Here is a 22191-nt window from a genome sequence, read left to right as displayed (position 1 = left end):
CTAATTATTCACTGTTGCTACAGTAAGCAACTGTAAATTGTAAACGCAGTTGGTGTCAGGATGGAAAGGGCACATGGTAGCTTTTCTTCTTGCCGTTTTGACTACGTGCTCCGATCCAGCGTTTCTAGAAGAAGATAAAAAAGATGTGTGCACGCAACTTTGAAACTCTGATCAAGAACGTTGCTCTCGCCAGCTCAAGCACAAACACTGTAGCAGATTTAAAGTTACCTTCTTCTATTTTTGCACGATAATGCATGTAACGTAGCCCCATATGAAACACGCGATGGAATGCAAGTGCTTAAGTGGCAACCACTAGCTAGCTCAGTGCGGCGCCGCACAATGCAAAATGAAACTTTATTTTGGAGTCGATCCTGCGATGCCGGCCGGTACACATAATCGACTACGCACTGCGTGCGCACGCGACCTCAGCTGCTTGCTTAACTGGGAGCTAACCCTTTTTGCATTGGCTTTTTTTATTGGGGCCATGGGCAACCTTTTCCATTCGATTCGGCAGGGATAAAGTCACGAGTAGGTGAGATCGGGAGGAATTCGGATGCAACACACAACCACAGCACGTGCACATAAAAGAAATATAAATATTATTCCCTTTTGCTTTTGAAAAAAAAAGTTGGGATCGAGTTACGTGTGTGCACCAGCTGCTGGCAATCAACCAGCTTGCACAGGACGAACGAATTTAGTATCAGAACACGTTTCAGATTCCCAAGCACAACAAGTTTCTACAGGAAACTGGACAACCGCAAAGGACATATTGCATGCACGCTACTCCCTCCGTTCTAAATTGCAGATCATTTTGATAAATCTACATATATATATAAATTTTACTACGCACCTAGATAAACCTTATGTCTATATATGTATAAAAATTACGTATCTAGATTTGCCAAAAGAACCCATAATTTGGAACGGGGAAGTATATTTGTATATATAATATATATTCATTTCTGATTTCTGGTAGCTGCGCCGCCGTCTGATCGATCGTCGAGAGGGTTTATTTGCGGTACACGTTAACAGCAAGACTTTGGGATCGAAAAAGGCCGGCGCGTGACGGCCGGAAAGCATGTACGAGCGGCCGCTGTCATGCTGAAACCATGTGAGATTAACAACTGATTGAATAATCGGCGTAGGGTGTGCGTCTAGCTGATGGAATTAATTAGGGTTTGGTATGGTGAAAGGAGTGAGGTGGCTGCACGGACTACCCAGCAGCTACTACTAGCAGCTGGAGTAGCTAGCTGATTGGATAGGGCTAGCTTATCTGTACTTGATCCAGCTCTAATCCTCTTGCCAGTACTGTCGCTTTCGTCGTCGGATAAAATTATCTTATCTGATGCCCCCAAATTCCGTTCACTTACGTAGCGCATGCATGTGATCTGACATGGGCACTCCTGTTCAGGAATAATGTGCCTTCAGCACTTGACACGTCGGCTTCTGTGGTGTACTAGTACTAATATCTATACACACCAATACACGTATTTGGACCGGGTGTACTGATTTATGACTTCAAGGCTTCAACACATGGTCTTGCACTCTTTGCTTGCAGGCTATGCATGTGATAAGTCTTCTCTTACCTAAATCGTGTTAAAAAAAAAATACTTACTCTTACTTTAACATGTATATACCGTTCCCCGTTTATAACTTGACAAGACCTTGGCAATAATAATATTACTGCTTTGACCATCAATTTCTAATGTACATTTATATGATATCAAATAGATTACAATTTTATTAAAATAATCTCTTAGGTAAATATGTTTGTACTATTACTTTTGAGAAATATGTTAATCACTTATTAATAGTTTAAGCTAAAATGGTTCGATTGCAAAAATTCTAAACAACAACACGCTTTTCTTTATACTAGAGGAAGTTGGAAGTACATGATTACTGCATGATTGATTGACTAATTCCTTTCGACTTGAGTTGAAATGACACTTCACCAAACGAATTGGGTCAATAAAGTGTTTTCTTGATGAAACATCCAGGAAACTGCATTTTCTTGGAATCTCCAGGGGAATTGCACTTTTAGGAACATCTAGGGAAACTATAATATATAAAATCTAGCTGCAAATTGAATTTCCCACAAGCAGTTTAATTTGTTCTATGTGTGTTCTGATCTCGACAAATCCACGGCAAAAATGGATATATAAATGATTACCACATATATACAATGAAACTAAAAACCATATTGATCTTCACTGCAAAAAGTATATTGCATACAATTTAGGCCGAGTTCCTCGTTATGATATAAGCTCCCACGCACTACTGCTGAATCTATCTATACAACAATCTGCAGCAGTGGAAAACACGGCAGAAGCGGCAAAGGAGTGCCTTTAAGTCTCTGAGAATTAAAGAGGTTGGCACCGTCTTTAGTTGCATGACGATGACGGCTCTAGCTATAGGCAGCTTGCTTCAAATCTCAAGCCTTGACTAAACGATCCCCTTCTTCTTCAGTTCTTCCATTCCGTGTGCTCCTAAACCTTTGAATTACTATTACATACCAGCTGACTACAGCAGCACTTAACTAGAGCTCAGGCTGACACAGATTAAAGCAGATCGATGTGATAATTAAGAAGACAGTGACTACAACAGTTGCTTAATTTCTCAATGAGCTTATGGCCCTGTTTGTATATATATCCTAGTGCTAATGCATTAAAGGTGCTAAAGTTTAGCATTAACATCTTCAAACGGAAGTGCCAATGAGGATGCTAAAATTTAGCCAAATTCAAAAATAAGGGCAAAATATTATATGGAGAAAGGGAGCTAATAGGTGCCAAACTTTAGCACGTAGCATTAGCACCTCCAAAATATATATATAGAGAGAGAGACTGTACAAACAAAATGTGCCCCGTTCATGATGCGGGGATATATAGGTCAGCATAGACAGACAAACAAATACATGACGCAGATTTTTTTTTCCTCTCGAGAACACGCAAAAGGCTTTGTTATTCTTCTACGGATTTTTCTCTGTAGCTAGCTCCTGATAACACGCAAGAGAGGACTTGCATCTGTACGGTGCCTTCTTGGCCCGTGTCACAACGTCGTCCTCACGTCGTTCTGAGTGGTTGAGCTTGGCCTGTACATGTGTGTGTTCTTGGAACGACGACGGAGAAGAATGGTCTGACTGCGAGAATAGTTACATCTCCTGTGTACGCACGTAAGTACGTGCATGCATGTGGCGCTACCATGCGCAACGATCATCATCCCTGAGGCGACAAGTGTACACGCATGTCGACCGTTTCGGCAACAATTTCTCGTGGCGAATTGAAGCTCCCCACGACAAGGCTACCGTCGCATCTCGAGTGTAAGCCTACGCATCTAGGCGGCGGGCTATACAGATGGTAGCCGTGCGTGAAGTCTTCTATGTGGACGATACGCTCCTAGCTGCTACAGTTAGGACAACAACGCGCGGACGTATGCTTTGACGGATGTGTATGTGAATGATAATAAAAAAATGGTTGAACACTCCAAGCCTCACCTTCGGATCTTTGTGTGAACTTTGTATGGGGGAGAAGGATTTTATTTTCAGAACGCTGATGAACATCCGTAATAAGCAAACTCTCGATCAATCTTAAAATAAATGAATTTGGTAGGTTGGAGCTCAATTAGGATTGGTGAATGCAAGGGAATAATCAGCAATGTTTGCCCAATATTTAACATTTAAATTTTACGGGGATTTATTTAACATTGTTTTGCATATTTATACACCTTTGTAACCGTACGTCACGGGTTATTGAAACATTACACAGTTGTAGAATAGTCTCTGCCATCCTAGATCTGGTGATGTGCTTTTTACTAATTACAGGAATTTAAACTTCTACGGAAAGCTCAACATGTTCACATTTAAATGGGGCCAGATAAAGGTGATGTTAAGAAGAAACATCCAAGAATGATGTTTGCTTTTCCACCCCAGAAAACTCTTCATTCACAAAGAATCTTCAAGATTTGAATTGCCATTTTTTTCATGGCATATTTACCTATCAAACTTTTCTCTAGAGATCAGTGTAGGGAAACGATTTTGTTCTTGCGTGTAAAAGTGCCCCGGCTACTAGGAAATGTCTCAGAGGGGAAAGAATTTCAAAAGACCGTGTCATTGTCCCTATCAATGAGTTGAAGTGAACCGAGGACGCATCCATGAATTTGGATTGGATGCGATATGGGTGCAACTTTTCTCTACCCCCCCCTCTATTTTTGCCCAAGATGACAATCAAGGATGTGGTCCGAAGTCCACAATTCATTTCCCGTACGTAGAGAATGCCTGGCCCTACCCGTGTCCTATCATTTTCCCGTGATGTCACCAGTGCAATGCTGATTGGTAATTGCAAACTGCTGCCTTGACTTCACAAGCATTCTATCTTGCAAGGTTCCAATACCAACCACAAGAACTCTTCGTTGGTTTAACGCCCCAATCGACCGAACGCGCATTATCAATTTATCATCAAGAATAACCAGACATTTCCGATAGGAAAGTTTTTGGGCATCTCTCTTGAACTATTTAAATTAATGACGCAACATGATTTTGCCAAGTCATATATGCGCGTTAATTCCCCGCGTACAAATCAACATATATCTAGATATATAGGTAGGCAGGCGCGCACAAATTCTCTGGTTAGAGCTACCTTGTAGCTTGTGTTTTTTCTGTGAAAACTCGTTGCCTATAACCTATTTACCAACACCTTTCACGCTCTTTTTCCATTATAAGATAGATATGTTAGCCATTTGAACTCCATCACTGACAAGCAGTGGCAATGCAATCGAATTTCTCCAAGGGATCCCATTATTCCAACATGCTTTCACACATGCTTTTGACATTGAAACGTACGGTGGCAGCCACAAGTGTAGGAGTTAGCCAACGCCTATCACATTCGTTTCCCACTCCTTGGGGAAATCAAGGGCCCCAGGAGTTGAATTGACCTTTAAGCCTTTAATATATCTTGACATCTACTCCTGAACTAAAATCCATATAATCTAGTACATATATAATTAAATACGAGAAAATTATACGCGCGTAGACAATATATACTCCGCACTGCTATTTCCTCGAATAAATTTGTCAAACCTGCTGGCCACATAGACAGGGACTGTTATTTAATGCACGCGTTGAACAACTGAATTAACCACCGAAAAATATCAGGGCAGTTCCTTTTGTCAAACAGGAGAACTGTTCACCAGTCATTTTAGGCAGACCTAGACAACGCAATGGATAGAGTGGCTCCATGTATGAAAAATGCAAGCACTGTTTGAATTATACTTTGTTGTCTCATGGACATGGACAGCGCCCAGCTTTTCAGAAACTGGGGTAACCTTATTGTACTAATTTTCTTCTCAGTACTGTCCTTTTAGAGAGCTAAGTGAGCATGTTTGACTGGACTAAGTCAGAAAACTCAAGCCTAGCTTCTCTGCTCTCTCTCTCTCCCTCTCTCTCCCTCTCCCTCTCTCTCTCTGCCTTCAATTCTTCCTTCTTCTCCTTCACATTCTATCTGCCATATATAGTACACAGATTGTGCACGGTAGGCAGCAAGCAGGTACTTAAATATATGCGCTACGAGGTGTTCGTCTTCGTCATCGTTCAGCCAAAGTCTCAACATATATATCTATATATATAATTGGTCCTAGCTACCATATATATATATATATATCTTGCTGGCCGGGAATAATAGAGGTGAAGAAGGCGCTGTAGGCCGGAGAGACGAGCTAGGCAGGGAGAATGAGAGGGTTCGAGAGGAAAGGAGTCCGGCAGTACAACCGGTCGGAGGTGCCGCGGATGCGGTGGACGGAGGAGCTTCACCGGCAGTTCGTCGAGGCCGTCGAGTGCCTCGGTGGCCAGGACGGTGAGTCTCGATATTATTCCTTCTATATATCTCCTCAAGACGCTTGTGCATGTAACCATGCATGGAACATGATGCTTGAGCTAGCTGATTACTTGCTGCATGCATGGGCGATCTAAGATTTGATTTGGATCCGTAGTTTCTTTCATCTTCTGGTCTTGACTCGATCTTGAGACGCATAGTTTTTTTCTAAATTTAATTGAATTCGTGGTTTTGAGGCTATTTAATTCCGAGAGCTCCTTAGTTATTCTGTAGGTTGTTAGGCGGGGGTTTGTCGCTGGGTGGAGTCCACCGGGCAAAGGAAAAGGAAAACACGTGATACGCATGCATGTTTGCATGATGAGCATCCATGAGATTTTTCTCCCTCTATCATGCACATAAACTTTTTTTATCTTGTAGTATATGTGATAATAGCTTTCTGTGAGCAACAATAGCCAGTGCTGATCCTAGAATAATCGCAGAGATATAATTATATTCGCACGTTATTGAGATGATTGTGTATGACAAGTTTAATTTCATTATTTTTTGATAATAAGTTAAATTTTTAACTTGATTGAATCTCTTTTATGCATTTTTATCGTGAAACTTACATATCTGCCTTCTTTAGAATTTTCCTCTCATTTTCCTGATTTTTTCATACTGATTGATTGTGTGTCCATTGAGTTTGCATATGGTTCAGACACATTTCCCCTCTCTCTCTCTCTCTCTATGTCTGTGTATCATATTTGAAGTTACTCATCACGTTCATCATATTCCTAGTGAACATGTCTGTATAGGCAAAAAGGCATATTGATGGTACTCAATTCATACTTTCAGATTCTATGATTATGTGAATCTATGGAATCACAGCATATAATGGTACATTCTTCGAATTAATTGATACTGTCTTGTCATGATTTATTAATTTGGAGAGATGGTCATGCTTCAAAATCAGCCGTGTTGTGTACTTGTGTGTTGATCTCGTTTTCTTTAATTTGTCATGCAGAAGCAACTCCGAAGCGAATTCTTCAGTTGATGGGCGTGAAAGGAGTCAGCATATCTCATATCAAGAGCCATCTTCAGGTATCTTGACACGATTTTGCTTGTATGTACCAGAATATGAACTAGCTTCTTATATTATGCTAGTTCTAGCTATTTGAAGCTAACACAACGTCGTCTTCCAAAAATGAAACGATCAGATGTACAGAAGCTCTAGCACCAGCAGCAGTGACCATCAGTCCAGCCTCCAGAAGCCGACATCAACCAGCAACAGCAAGCGCGTGTTCTTGAACCGTGAAGATCACTGTGTCTACGCGTCACCGGATGGAAACACGGCAGCTTCAGACAAGAACATTTACGCCGCCTTGCTCCGCGGTTGCAGTCATCAGTCGTCACCATACCAAACGTAAGCGTGAAGCACATATCAATCATTAAGTAATCCTCTAATGAAAACAGAATCGTAATTCAGTTTTGAAAAACAAAATTTGATCTGTACTTGCAGACCGTCGCTACAGGAAGTATTCAGAAGCTGGGAACAAAGTAGAGGGCGTGTTCCTTGGAACTCCAACGTGCTGACAATAGAGAAGGTAACATGAGATGCAGACAAAATTTTACTTAAACAATGCATGTGTCTTCCATGCATGTTATGTACCATTCCCTAGAAGCTTCATCTTGGTTGTATGCATTAGGTGGCAGGCTGCCGAACTGCCAAACTCTCCATACTGCCGTGTATTGACTGTTAATGTGCCCTACCACCTTGTCCAAAGCCCTTGATACAGATAGGAATCTTTAAAAATGTTTCTGAACGAATGCATCCAATTGATACTAAATTGTTACACCTCACCTGCTTGTGCATCAGGCGGCCGTTAAGCCAAGTCACACTACTTCCAGCAAGAGGCCTGATGAGAAGCAACCGGGCTGCGATCTTACGCTGTCGATCGGCCTGTGGGAGGACGCGAGCAGCGACGCCGACGGCTCGAGCACCATCAGCGAGGAGCTCCCGGCTCCGGCAGCCGGTGCTCGCCGTGTCGCCACCGTGAAGGAGGAGGAGAGCAAGCCGGCTCTGAACCTAGACTTGACCATCTCGTCGTCTTGGCTGGCGTGACGCCGGCCGGCCGGCACACTCACGTCACGCTCGTGTACAGTTGTACGCACACATGCAGAGCTAGCAGCATGATAGGTCTCTCGGATTTTCGTGTCATCCCCTTCGCCACTCCGATCCGTTATTGTCCTTTTTTTTTCTTTTTAGATTTGCAAATTTTCGGGTTTGTTCGATTAGGAATCGGGGCTTCAGACGACGATGGGTGAGGAATTTCTGCTCTCTTCTTTCTCCTGATCAGGAGAAGGCGTTGTATACCTGAATCCCTCACATGTCATCGTCTGAAATGTTCCATTGTTTAGACTCTTAGAAAGGAGTATGCATGTTGTTACTACTAGTTATTTGGCACAGGACAGATCGATATATATCTTGAATTTACTATTTTCAGTTGCGAAAAATATCTCCATCCCCAATCTCGCTGAAAAAAAGAGAATAAACATAAAAGAAATAAAGAAAAGCACATATATATCAAATTCAATTTTAGTTTTGCTTGCTTGCCGGTCTTCTAAGACTTGGGAGGTGCTTCTTATCTGCTAACTGTCAAACACTTGCCCTACAAAATACACATGGTCATGTCGATATGGACCCTTTCTGTCTCTACCACGTCTACTCATCATCTAAAGTTAAAATGTACCTTGGTGGATAGGTTCTTTCTCATGATATTTCGGCAAAACTTGATTTGTATTAAAGGTAACAAAAGTTAGGTCTTCTTTTGCTATAGATTTTCCCAGGGATGTTACTCAGCTGCACAACATGAAGGACAGGGCATCAAATTCCCAGCTTACAAGAAAATTAAGGGTAATCACTTCAAAGTATATTTTGAACTTCCTCGTAAGAAAAATCGATCATGGACATGTGAAAAGGAGGCATAACTGCATACTGGAGACATACCTATGAGTGTATTAGTGTGGTGAACGTGCTTGTCATCTTTGTCACCCTTGGGGTAGTTTTAGTAGTAGAGAAAAATATCGCATAATTAATATTTAGGTGACTATTTTTTAGCATACATGTGGAATATATTTAAAAATGCTCACACCACATGAAAGAAAAACACCATGGCTGCAAAAGCAACATTGGGTAGTGGTGAAAATGTGGATGCATGACTCCATCCATTAGGGATCAAATCCTGGTGTGCACATACTTGGATGTCAGTTGTAAGCATTATTCCTAGTTAAATCTTGACAAGCTTCCTTGAGCGAGAGATGGTGATACTGGGGAGAACAGCGGTGCAGTTAGGAATGATGACTCACCGCTCACGTCCGCCGCCTCCCCTCTGGCTAGCCCCCACCACGACGAGGGGCGGGCTCCATTAAATTCAAATTCAAGGGTATTCCACTGAATACCCATTATTTTTAAAAAATTATATGTATAGTATATCCTATGTATATGATAAAAAGATAAAAATAACACAACAAAACAGGCTCCTAAGGATCCAATCTCTCTTTTGGGCCAAACATCCTCAGCTGTCCACCTCCCATCCCCCACCGCCGGCCCACACAGGCCTACACGGCCCAAAATCTGTCATCCAGACCGGCTTCCCCCTCCCGGTCTCCCTCCCTGCCGATTCCCCCCGCGCCGCGCCGTCTGCCCTAGCCCGCCCGTCCTGCCGGCTGCCGTCTCCCCCGCCGGCCGCCCGGCGCTCGTCGCCCCCGGGCCCCGGGGCGCACGCGCGCAGGCCGCGCCGCGCTCGCGGCTCGCGCAGGGCGGCAGGGGCCAGGCTCCGGCCGCCTGTCGTGCGCGGCGCGCCCACGCCGCGCCGGCTGCAGGGGCGCCGCCGCCGCGCTGCGCAGGGCCGTCCAGGGCGCACGCGCACTCGCGCAGAGCAACTGAGCAAGAAGGCAAGAAGCCAGCCAGTGAACCAAGATGCTCCGCGTCTCCGCGGTGGCTGGCGGCAGCGGCGAGCGCACCAGCGTGTGCGGACGCACGACAGGGGCATCATCCAGTGATTTGCTCTTCTTCCTCCTTTTCAAGTTTGTCGTCGCTCCAAATTTTAGTTATACTTGTTAGACTTATTGTATATCGGTCTAAAAATGTCAGCTGCGAAGAAAAAAACTTGCTAGATAAAATTGGCTGTACTGCTACATATTGTACAATTAGTCAATTAGTGTTAAATTGATGCTATAATCAATTACACATGCCAAAACTAGGATTTAGGCTGTCAAAAAAAATTGCTCTTCAAGATTTTGAATACCCATGTTTGAAATCCTGGGCCCGCCCGCGACCGCCTGGGGTTGCCTCCTCCAGACCGGGTAACGACGCGCCTCCTCCATCTGCAGCTTACTCTGAAGAAACCCCAGAAGCATAGGACACCATGCTATCCCGTTCTCCGCCTCGTCTCCCCTCCGTTCGACAGCCAAGGGCAGAGGCGGATAAGTTCCAGAGATTCGGTGCTCATCGTGACCAGCGTGGGTGACATAGAGGTGGATCTCCACACCGACAAGTGCCCCCTTACCACCAAGAATTTGCTCAAGCTCTGCAAGTAAGCAACCCCGCGCATAGGGCTTGTTCGATCTCTGGGTCCATCTTTAGTTTTAGGAAACACGATTTTGGATTGATATTTTGTTCTGGGGTCCACAGTCAGTTTGATTATAGGGTTGGAATGGGTGTGTGTTGGATGTAAGTTAGTGAAACTAAATGCTAGTGTGATCCATGGTCCATTACCAATTTACCTCTAGTTCCGTAGGATTCGTAATTTCAAGCAACTTTAGCTTCTTACTGCTTGCTAGTATTGTTATTTTTTTTGGTGGGATGCTACTGGAAATTTTGAAATTGTTATGCTGCAGGCCTACATAGTTACACGATTACATCTTATATAAGGAGGATTTGCATTTAGGTCAGTTAGACTAATGCGCCTGTATAGAGCTGATTGAGCGACGTTGATGATTTAGGGGATTGATTTCTGTTTCTTAGGGTCCTTGTCATCAATTTATATAACATTCTGGGGACTGAATTTAGCATATACTGTGGTTCCTAACCGTTTTCTTCCACAGAATCTTCAATACTAGACTACTAGTCCATGAATGTGAGACAATCATTTCAGATTATTAGGGTACTTATTCTTTGGTTTGCTTCTTTGACTGACCAGAATGAAGTACTACAATGGGTGTCTGTTCCACAAGGTGGAGAAGGATTTCTTGGCACAAACTGGTGATCCAACTGGAACTGGCACTGGTGGTGATTCTGTGTACAAGTAAGCAATTGTTTCGACTGAACTTTTGAAATGCCTCTTACTTCAGGCCACCGAAGTTTCATATCTGAACGATGTAATTTGGTATCCATAATCATAGATATAAGTTATATAACTAGTATCTTCGAAGGTTTTCATGTATAGTTTTGATAGAGCCTTTATTTCATTTTTGCTGTTCACATGCGTACAGTTATTGCTGTTAAAGTATCTTACTATCACATGTTGTCGAATGTATGCCTGCAAAACTATATCTTTTTTTGCCAGATTTCTCTATGGTGATCAAGCTCGATTGTTTGTCCTGGTGTCTGTTGGCAGACTGCAGAGTGTGTTTTTTCTGCTTATTTCTTTTTATCCATCTGTGTATACCTGCCTAGGGATTTGATTTGAAATTTTGGGCGTGTTAGTTATTGAGTGAGTTCATTTTATTTGGGGTTGAAATTGGTCATGTTTCAATCCTATAAAAGAGGAATCTTGAAATCCGGTAGTAGTCCTGCAACATGAGTATGTCCTGAATCCTGATAGTTCTTTTTCGTGGTGAATACACAGATTGCAGAGGAGCGCTTAGAGGATAGTTGGGTCCCTTTGGACGAAACAGTGGCTCCTGAAGAACTTGAGGAGATGATCCGCTCTAAAGAGGTGTACACAAATGCAGTAATCCTTGAAAGTGTAAGTCCTGGTTTCAAATCAAAGTCAGCGGCTTATACATTATCAGTTCAGTACTGATGTCATGTTTATAACTGGTTAATACCTTTTGTCTGTGCAGTTGGCAGATATTCCAGATGCTGAGATTAAACCACCAGAAAATGTCTTGTTTGTTTGCAAACTTAATCCAGTAACACAAGTTAGTATTAGTTCCTAATTCCTTGCCTTTAAGTTTTTGACTTCATTGGACTTTTAAAATGTGTTTGCACTGATTTAGTGGAATTATTTACATTTCTTCAGCTCTTGTTCATAAGAGGTGTTTAGCTTTCTACTGCTGTGTCCACATTGCTGATTATCTTGTGCGTTAAATGTCAACAATTTTTGCTGAGTAACACTTTTATTTTGCAGGATGAAGATTTATACACAATTTTTTCTTGTTTTGGAACTGTGACATCGTGAGTACATTTCTTAGCACTACTTGTGTGCATCTACTTGTTTATTCTCATCTTTTAATTTATTTAACTCTTGCTTGCAGAGCTGAAATAATTCGTGACTACAAGACTGGATTTATTGGTGTGTTTGGTCCGTTGAAAACTCTTGCTGTGCTGACAAGTACTGTATTGCTATTTGGCTAGATCCCTAGGTCCAATTTGTTCATTGCATGGTTGCATGGGCTTAGTTAGCTGCCCCAGGCTCCTGTCATCCATGTTGTTAGCTGTGTTGAACATGTTGCGTTAGGTCTCTGGTTGGTTATCCTATCAATAGGCAACAGGGATTGCTGATTGTATGATGGCTATTTAGAGGCTGAGAGAACATCCAATTACTAAACAGGGGGGAAATAGTTACTTGCTCATCTTGTTTTCTATTCTCTATTTTTTTAAAGAAAATAATTTGAGCATTGCACTCTCCTGAAAAGTAGAAAATCTCCCGCTTTCTTTGCAAAGTTCCATTGTAGAACCGTATACGTGGTGAAAATAATAAATAACAAAAAACTCGACCAGTCGAGGAGAAACTTGCATTGTCAATATGAAGAAATAAGCATCCAAATTTGAGTCGAAGAGGACATGACTCGAGCATGGGTGGTGGGGGATGTACACCCACACCTCTCAGGCTCTCACCAGCTGTTTCAGCCGCAGATTGTGAAAAGTTGATTGTAAATTTTTAATTTTGGCGAAATCCATATTGCTAGATTGTTATAATCTGGTATAATCTAGGTGCTAGACTGCTATAATCTGGTATTACAATCTGGGTGTGCAATTGCAAGCTGAAACAAATTGGCCCTATACTAGGTTCAGTTCCTAATATGCAATGACAATATCTGTGAGTCCTTCTAGATTCATTATGCTTAGCTGAGTGACAATATCTTGATGGTCTTCTGTCAGAATTCGAGACAAAGGAGGCTTGTGAACGTGCATATTTCAAGGTCGGTAATCTTAGATTCCCAACTGTATGTGCGTGTGTGCACTGTGTTACAGTGCTATTCTAGCATTTTGCAGGCATAATTTATTGATTACTCCTCACTAGTGAATGTAACATGATTATTGGTGCCATGACAAAGTTCTGTATACCTTTTTAAGCATAACATAGAGTCTACCTTTTAGGTTCACCGATTTTAGTTAGCCCGGTACAAGCAGTGGGTAAAACCAAGAGAAGAACAGACTTAACAAAGCAGAAGCAACTTGACAAAAGAAAAGAAAAAAAGAAAAACAGAGGGGGGGGGGGGGGGCAATGAAACAAACAGCTTCAAAGAGTACCAAGTGAACTTTTGTGCCCAGAGGACAGTCTGAGATTTGCATGCAGCAATGGCCATATTGATTCTTATTTGGTATTTTATTTACGAATAATCCCAAGAGATCATTGCTTACACAGTATTATGCTTGTACATGGACAATTGTCTTATTGATGACCAGAGAATCCATGTTGATTTTAGTCAGAGTGTTTCAAAGCTGTGGGGTCAATTCAGACAAAGCAAAAGAAATGCGAAGAAAGGCAAAAGATCCTAAACAATAATTTCCTTCTTCATAATGTTGTTATACCATTTTCATATGTATTGAAAGTTATGTTATCTTTAGTATAGTACCAAACCATTCTCTTGAAAAAAATAATTGATACCATTCTTCCTCATTTCAGATGGGTGTTTCAAGTGTGGTGCCCCTGATCGCCTAGCCAGAGACTGTTACCAAGATGACGACCAGAAAAACAAAGGGCCGAATTATGTTCTGAAATATGAAAACGCACAACGTGGTGGAAATCATCGCCGAATTATGGCGACCAGAAAATCTTGGAATATTATCTCATACTTTGATACTCCTTTGTCATTTTACAGCTATGATCTAGTCTTTGATGAAGACGATGCTGGTTATTCTGATAAGAAAGATGACGAAAATGGTCACAGAAGGAAGATTCAAAGAAATGATGATAGGAGATCAGAGCTACCACCTCGTGGTGATCGTGATAGGAATAACCGTGAGAGAACTTACAGTGATGAGAAAGGAAGCAGGCGTAGTAAAGACGATGATAGGATCTGAGGGGGTCGAAAACATGATGACTACCACAGTTGCAGTAGACCTGGTGATAAAAGCTCTGGTAGATACGATGATCGTGATTATAGCAAGCGCCATAGCAGGAGCAGGAGCGGAGAGGATGAGGACAAACGGAGGGATAAATCGGATGGTGAGCGGCGCCATAGAGATGATGGATATGAAAAGAGTGATCGTCACTGGAGAGATGAAGTCGACCACAGGAAAAGGAGCCCAGAAAGTAGACGTAGGGAAGACGGTGGGCACCGTGAGAGAAACCAGCACTCTGATGATGGATCCTATAAGGAGAGGAGGCACAGAAATGGTAGATAGATTTCCGTACAACTGTCGGTTTTGCGTTGCCTGCTTTCCACTGATGTCAACATGTATTACTAGATCAAATTTTTCTGTTAATCAGTGTAACGACTTGAGCTATGTTGAATTTTTGTAGCGTCCGGATCTCATTCGACTTTCCTATGTTTTAGGATATCTTGTTGCCGGCAGACTCAAATTTGCTGCATATACTGTATTAGTATGATATTGTTGTTAGTATTATACTGTGTTGTAGTTGTAAGCTTATTCTATCCTATAATTGGCTCCATACCAATGTTGTTAGTCTCATAGTCTTGTCATATTTCTCATTTGTTAATATATCGGTAATTCAACAATCCAGCTTGTCATCTAAAAAGTTCAGTTTTTGTCCAGCTTTTACAGTAAGTTATTAGTTTGTTATAAAGAGGTAGTGCCCGGAGAAGAAGCTATAATAGTTTGTTAGGCACTCTGTGAACTGCTGTTCTTTAACCTCCACTGTGACTTGTCACTTGCTCAGGTCCTTGTAGTTTAGAATTTAGATGGCCAAATGGCAGCCAGTCATTGTTCTTTTGCAATAGAAGTTATCTTTTGGATGGTAAAATAGAATCTGGTGGCTACATGCTTGATTATTTTATGTACCTAGTGTCTTCAGTGCAATTCCATGTTGTAGTAGCATTTACACAAGACAAGCTATAGGCTGATGAAATATATTCCTGATCAAGTTTTGAAATTGTAACGTTGCTGTTGCATAATTTGTAGGCCCTATACAGGTAGTCGACGTGCCGTTGTTAGTGCAAACATTTGCTTCCTCCGAAATAAACACTTGGTTTTTGGGGCGGGCAAAACAAATGACGGTCTTTAGCAAGTGCGCTACTAGAAAGTTTGGAACACTGCCAGAACAAGAAAAGGAAACAACATGAGCCCAACCCTTCTTTGCACAGCAACGAGCAGCACAGTTTGCAGCTCGGCTATCATGATAAGAAGAAACTGGAAAACACACCATGCTAATAGCACCGAGCACGGGCCCTTAGGTTGCGTTTGATTCAGCTTTCTGAATCTGCTTCTGTTTTTAAAAAGCAGAAACTGAACCAAATAGTTTCAACTTTTCTGCAGCTACTTTGAAAAGGCTGCTTTTCTATAGTACAAATTTGAAAGCAGGCTGTACCGTGCTTTTGCAGCTTTTTCAAATTTGTGAAAACTACACACCTACTATTAGTCACATATATACCCTTTCAATTCTTTTTTATAAATAAGAAAATAAAGATTTTCATATATAGAAAAATAAAAATAAAAAAGAATACAAAAAGTTAACTCCAAATATTTTCATATATATAGAAATAAAGATTTAAAGGAAAAAAGTTTGGTCATCACAAAGAAATATTGTATACTGTCAATTTGCATAAAGACAATATATAATTTTTTCACAGTCAACAACTTACAACAGTTTGAACCAAACGACTTTCAGCTTTTTTCACAGCAGGCATCTCACAGCAGCTTTTTCACAGCAGACATCTGATAGCAGTTTTTTCGCAGCTCGCAGCTGAATCAAACGCACCCTTAATCTCCAGGCAGCGTTCGTGACTTTCACATGAGCGGTGCTACACTTGCATAAAGATCTTACGTAAAATTCTGCTGATGTGGCAGCGACACGACGTTGGTTCAGGAGCACGGTGTTGGCTTTATGCCCTGACACGTCAGTGTTTTTTAAGAGTCTGTAAATATTCTAAGCAGGCGTTACACAGAAATAAATCTTATTACCCTCTCAAAAAAATGAAATAAATCTTGTCAGGCCCCAAGGCCGGCCCAGTAAGGCCACTGGGAGCACAGCGGAGCACAACCCAGGGAATGATGTTTAGTCCCACACCGCGAGTCTCGAGGGGATTAGCCAGCTATCGCACGTCTTATAGAGCTGCAGCTGCAGGCATCCAACTCAAGCAGCTGCGTGGCGAGCACAAAGCGAACTATTCTTTCGCCTTTTACTAAAGAATACCGTGTGCGCGCCACAATAAGCAGCATACTCCAATTTTTGGCGGGTGCATTCTCCTTGAGGGAGCGCCCAACATAACAAATTTCAAGATTGGATTTGGGGTGATGTTTGTCTTTTTAATCTTTTGAGGCTTAGTTCTCTTCCTAATGTTTCAACTTTACTAGATTAGATTGTAATTGTTGGAGGTGTATTAGCTCCGAGGTCACAAACAACAGAAACTGTAAACATCGGAGAGGAGCGCGGAGCGAGCTGAACGGCCCTGTCGATACGCCATCTTCTCCCAAGATTTTGCTTGCCTTCCGAAAAGATTGTGCCCAGGCCGTTGGTTATAAGCGGTCGCTTCTTGTTCTTGTTCGTGTCTGACTCGAACTCGACAGTGCCCGGTCGGGCTCCACCATCCGTGGCCCCACATGTCACTAGCTTGATCGTTGACTGGCCCCCACGCATCCGAGTGGCCCCGCAATGACCCCACCTACCAGTGGGCCCAGCCGAGTAGAACTCGGACGGCTCCATCCTAATTTTCCCACAGGTGGTTTGGTTGCATTGCATCTCGACTTCGTGTTGAACTGGGTAAATGGCCGAAAAGCGCCAAGGCCCGCCCAACAGCGCTGTGTCCTGCGGCCCACGCGGGAGTGTGGGTGTGAGAAGCAACTGCATCACCCGGGGGGTGAACCGGATGATGTTTAGTCCCACACTGCTTAATCCGGAGGAGATTAGCCAGCAGAAAAAGCCTTATAGGGCGGCGGTTGCAGGCTTCAAACCCAAGAATACCGTGTGCGCTCCTTCAAGCACATTCTTTTTGTAGCTTGTTATCGTCCAAAAAATATGAACCCTTCCTTTTTTTTATCCTTTTTCCTGACTAGCAAAGAATGTTGAAAAAAGTCTCCAACGGAATTCTAGATGTTTATTAGGCCCTGCACGTAACTTTTTTGAAAAAGGGTGCTGTTGCGATAATAGGGTTTCGACCAATCAGCTTACTAAAGAATACCGTGAGCGCTCCTTCAAGCACATTCTTTTTTAGCTTGTTATCGTCCAAAAAAATATGAACCCTTCCTTTTTTTATCTTTTTCCTGACCAGCAAGGAATGTTGAAAAAAGTCTCCAACGGAATTCTAGATGTTTATTAGGCCCTGCAGGTCACTTTTTTGAAAAAGGGTGCTGCTGCGGTAATGGAGTTTCGACCAATCAGCTAAATTCACTCTTTTATCAAGATAATCGCAAAGGAACTTGCTTTCTGTCTTACCCCGTACAAGAACAGGATTGTCTCAACGAATCGGAACGTATTTATCAAGAAGAGAAATATCCATGATAATATTTTTATCAGTTAGGAACACAGAAAGACGCTTCCATAGAAATCGAACCCCAACCCTTTTCTTCAAGCTGGATATCGCTAAGGCTTTTGATTCTGTGAGATGGAACTACCTACTAACTTTAATACAGAAGTTGGGTTTTTCTGACCAATGGAGGGAGATGATCGCCCGCCTCCTCTCAACTTCTTGCTCATAAGTACTGTTAAACGGAGTTCCAACACGGCCAATCCATCATGGCAGCGGTCTGCATCAAGGCGATCCTCTCTCATCACTCTTATTTGTCATTGCCATTGACCCGCTTGGCAACAGAAAGGGGAATTTTCAGTAAAATCAGAGGCCGAACAACGGGTATCCGAATTTCTCTGCATGCTAATGATGTCGCACTTTTCCTAGCACCAATTAAAGAAGAAGGTCCGCCCTTGCAGAGCTGCTGACGCTGTTTGGAGAGGTAACAGGGCTGAAGACAAACTTTCAGAAATCAACAGTGGCACCTATCCGTTGCAATGGCTTCAACATCACGTCAGTTCTTACGGATTTACCGGCAAAAAGGATACAATTCCCAATCAAGTACTTGGTCCTCCCTTGACCACTGTTCACCTACGAAGGGTGGATTTTCAACTGCTCGTCGATAAAACGGTGGCAAAGTTCAATAGTTGGAATGGCCGGAACCTAAACTAAGCTGGACGGCTTACATTGGTCAAAGCAGTCCTCACATCATAGGTTGTTTACTTCCTAACAGCACTGCGAGCACCAAAGATAACCTTGCAAGACATCAATGCAAAGCGTAAAAAATTTCTTTGAGCCGGCACCGAAAGAATTACAGGGGCTAAATGCAAGGTGAATTGAACACGGGCTATGAGATAAAAAAAATGGAGATCTGGATATTTTACATCTAGGTAAATTCATAAGAGCACTTCGCCTCAGGTGGCTGTGGCGAGCTTGGAATTCGGTGGACAAGCCTTGGGTCGGCGACGAGCTTCCTTGCAATGAAACAGACCACCATCTTTTTGCGGCAGCAACAACCATCACAATTGAAAATGAAGCGAAAATATCTTTTTAGAACAGCGCATGGATTGAGGGCCTCAGTCCAAAGGACTTAGCACCATCCGTTTACACAATCTTAAAAAAAAAGAATAGAACGCTATAAGAGGCATTAGCTGGCAACACATGGATCAAGGATTTGGACATCCTGCACCTTCTTTCTCCGCACGGCTATTTGCGGAATTTGTGCAACTGTGGAAGAATGTTCAACAGGTGAATTTAAGGCCTCACGTCTAGGATGAAATCTCATGGAATTTTAACAAGTCCAGTCAATTCTCAACAAGCTCAGCTTACCATGTGCAATTCATAGGGGTTAAATTCATCTGGTCCGCTTGGGCATCTCCAAAATGCAAATTCTTCAGCTGGCTAGCGGTTCAAGATAGAATCTGCGGATAGCCTACGGGCAAGAGGCTGGACGCATAACCCGGCTTGTGTTCTTTGCCGCAGGGTTTCTGAGACTGGAATGCGCCTCTTCTCCAAGTGTGGGTTTACCGGACGTATTTGGGCTGATATTTCTGGTTGGGCGGTAGAACCGTCGCTGCACCCAACAAACTGGAAACAAACAGCCTCAGTCCATAAGTGGTGGTCAGCATTGGCCGAGACACAAGGAAGTCCGTGCAAAGGTTCGAAATCTCTGGTTATCCTTGTATGCTGGGAAGTTTGGCTGAGCGCAATGCTCGCATTTTTCAATGGTATAGAAGCACCCTTTTTCTTGGTATTCACAAAAATCAGAGACGAGACATCGTTGTGGACTGTCGCCGGCGCAATGCATCTGGCACGATTTATTGGTAGAGTATGAGTTCACATGCGTATTTTAAATGCACTGCACTTTTCTTGTTTTGTACTCATATTTGTTGGCTTTCCCTCTTTTTATTAATATAATGGGCAGCTCTTCTGCCGGTTACAATTTAAAAAGAAAAAGAAAATACAAGCACCTGCGTCGAGACGGAGACTTGCTAGAAATGGAGATGCTTGCATGTATGAGCACATCCAGTCCAGTGTTACAATAGATAATAAATTGATAAGATTATGAGGGTGATTTTCAAGAAAAAAATTACCTATATAATTTGTTATACTTCTCAAACATGACAATTTGAGAACTATTGACGCTCAAAGTCCTAAAGTTTTGACCAAATATTGGTCAGAGCCCCAAGCTTTTGTCACCGTTAGAGCCCGTTTCTTGCTTTAAAGGATTTGCTGGCATTCCCTTTCCAAGCTATCATGAGTGTAAACGGAAGAAAATTTTCCATTAAACCGCAGCACACTTTTATTCAGGGCAAACATCTCAAAATTTATGCGCAACAGCACCAGCCTATCCCCACCAACCTTCAACCACATCCAGGTGACAAAAGCAGGCTCCAGAAAGGCCCGCAATGCTCTCCTTAAACCCATGGAACATCTCGTCTCGCTCTCCAAGCTTTCGTTTTCGTTTCATGATGCCCCTTGACACGACACGGACCGATCGTTGCAGGTACAGCTTTGTGGCCAACAGCTGAGCGCGACCGGCCGATCCAACGACGACGGCGAAGTGGGAAAAGGTGTGGACGGCGATCCCGTCGAGCTTTCATGGCTGAATCGGTTGGAGCGATGGATATGCCCACACCAACGGCCCTCTAATTTCAATGCGGAGCAGTTGCAGAGGACGGCGTATCATCGCTGGTTTCTTCAGTCTCAGGGGGGCCATACGGAATGGCATTCCTTTTTCTGTACTTTTCTTTGTTTGAGAATGGAATTAAAACATGTCTGTAGATAGCTGCTGATGTGGAATGAGTGGGTAAAGTGTAGGTGTTCTTGAAAAAGGCATGGCTCATGCACTGTTCCGTTGAAGTAGAGAACAAGGTAAAATGACACGGGAAAAGAGAGCCCGGAATATGTACTTCTGATGGTGAGCTGCTTATCCTTCTTCTAGGAACCTGTTTCTTTCAGAGTTGCGTCATTAAGCTAGCATCAGTGAAGAAATGGGCAAAGTTTGCTTGCATTGTTGATGCAAGAGTAGTAACAGATGTTTTTCCTGCTACAAGATCCCGTTATTCCTGGAACACCATTACTGTAACAGTATCAGTAATTCAGTATCTTGATGCAAATGCTGAAATCACTCTGTAACTGACTCCCCATTATTGCAGTTACCCGAGCAATGGAATATCGCCAACCGTAACAAAAGGCATGGGCAAACGCAAACCTCCATGACTAGCCAAAGCTGGCATCTTTTTGGATGTTTTTTAATCACAGCGTGCCACATGCCACAACCCATCTGAACTTAGTTGAGTAGTTGACACTCCGTGAGCACACTTCCAGTTTCAGATAAGGAACAGTAATTCGATATTGTATCAAGTCCATTATACCATACCCTATTTTCGCCCACTGCTCGGCCATTTTCCGCAGAAAACTGGACCAAAATTATTATGTTTCGCATAGATAACGTCCTGAATAAGCAAAAAATGGCGAAAACACACAGCTATGACCCAATGCTCGTAAAAAAAAATCACATGTTTATCCTAAACGCTATATATTTAAAACAATACACGGAAATTACCGTTGCGGAGCTAGCTAGCTCTGAGATCTGCTGACCGATCATTCGAGGAACGAAATGTGGATACGCAGGGTGGTTGAAGTTGCAGTACTGCGGACACATCACTTGGTACCCACAACAAACGGCATGAATACCGGTCAAGGACAATAATTAGTTGCTCATCTAGATTTGACAAGATTTCACCTTTACTGATCAATGTAGTGCTACTTCCCTAAGTCCTTACACATGTCATTCCATCTCAAACAGTAATTGAACGGCTACATATACTAGAAAATATAAATCTGTCTTGAACAATATAGCTAGTGACATGGATTAGCTCAAAATAAATGAGAAGGCTAGAATGAGTTATAAATATATGGAAAATGACTCAGGAATATAGATATATCACGAACAATAGAATGACATGCATCAATTACGTACTAACAAAATAAATGAAAAAATTCTTGAAATAAAGGTAAAGGAAAATACAAAAAAGTCATACTTCCTCTTATCGTAGATATGTGTCCAAATGGATTTTTTCTGTTCAAACTTTTGAAACATTGAAGAATTTAGTAATGGGAGACATGAAGGCGTAAGACGCACTCCAAAAAGCAAAATACTACTTGCAAAATATTTCGTGGGCCTAATATGCGCAATTGTTCCATGATCCACAACAATGTATCAACAATAAACGACCAAATAATATGAAAGGGGCCATAAATCAATACAGATTTGTCCAGTTATAAATGTGTCTGCATATATAAGCCC

At 42.4% G+C, this 22191-nt stretch overlaps 1 protein-coding gene, 1 non-coding gene and 1 pseudogene across 2 annotated transcripts; all 3 read left to right on the top strand.

Annotated features, from left to right (window-relative positions):
• The first annotated feature begins 5450 nt into the window (after positions 1 to 5450).
• On the top strand, positions 5451 to 8304 carry LOC112888431 (probable transcription factor KAN3). Its single transcript, XM_025954641.1, has 5 exons — positions 5451 to 5843; positions 6826 to 6902; positions 7019 to 7224; positions 7321 to 7405; positions 7678 to 8304. Exons 1-5 carry the CDS (start codon positions 5720 to 5722, stop codon positions 7921 to 7923), a joined length of 738 nt encoding a protein of 245 aa, XP_025810426.1. The 5' UTR covers positions 5451 to 5719; the 3' UTR covers positions 7924 to 8304.
• A 668-nt stretch (positions 8305 to 8972) lies between these two features.
• LOC112889117 lies at positions 8973 to 14598 on the top strand (annotated as a pseudogene).
• A 1915-nt stretch (positions 14599 to 16513) lies between these two features.
• LOC112891267 lies at positions 16514 to 16632 on the top strand. The gene has a single exon (XR_003228489.1). It is a non-coding gene; the product is annotated as a U5 spliceosomal RNA (small nuclear RNA).
• The last annotated feature ends 5559 nt before the right edge of the window (positions 16633 to 22191 follow it).

Source organism: Panicum hallii, chromosome 4 (genome assembly GCF_002211085.1).
Source record: "Panicum hallii strain FIL2 chromosome 4, PHallii_v3.1, whole genome shotgun sequence".
NCBI lineage: Eukaryota > Viridiplantae > Streptophyta > Magnoliopsida > Poales > Poaceae > Panicum > Panicum hallii.
This window is presented reverse-complemented; position numbering and strand designations above follow the sequence as displayed.

Coding starts and splice junctions, on each gene's coding strand:
- LOC112888431 (XM_025954641.1), top strand. CDS start 5,720: ATGAGAGGGTTCGAGAGGAAAGGAGTCCGGCAGTACAACCGGTCGGAG. Junction 6,903..7,018: donor ATATCAAGAGCCATCTTCAG/GTATCTTGACAC, acceptor TGAAACGATCAG/ATGTACAGAAGCTCTAGCAC. Junction 7,406..7,677: donor ACGTGCTGACAATAGAGAAG/GTAACATGAGAT, acceptor CTTGTGCATCAG/GCGGCCGTTAAGCCAAGTCA.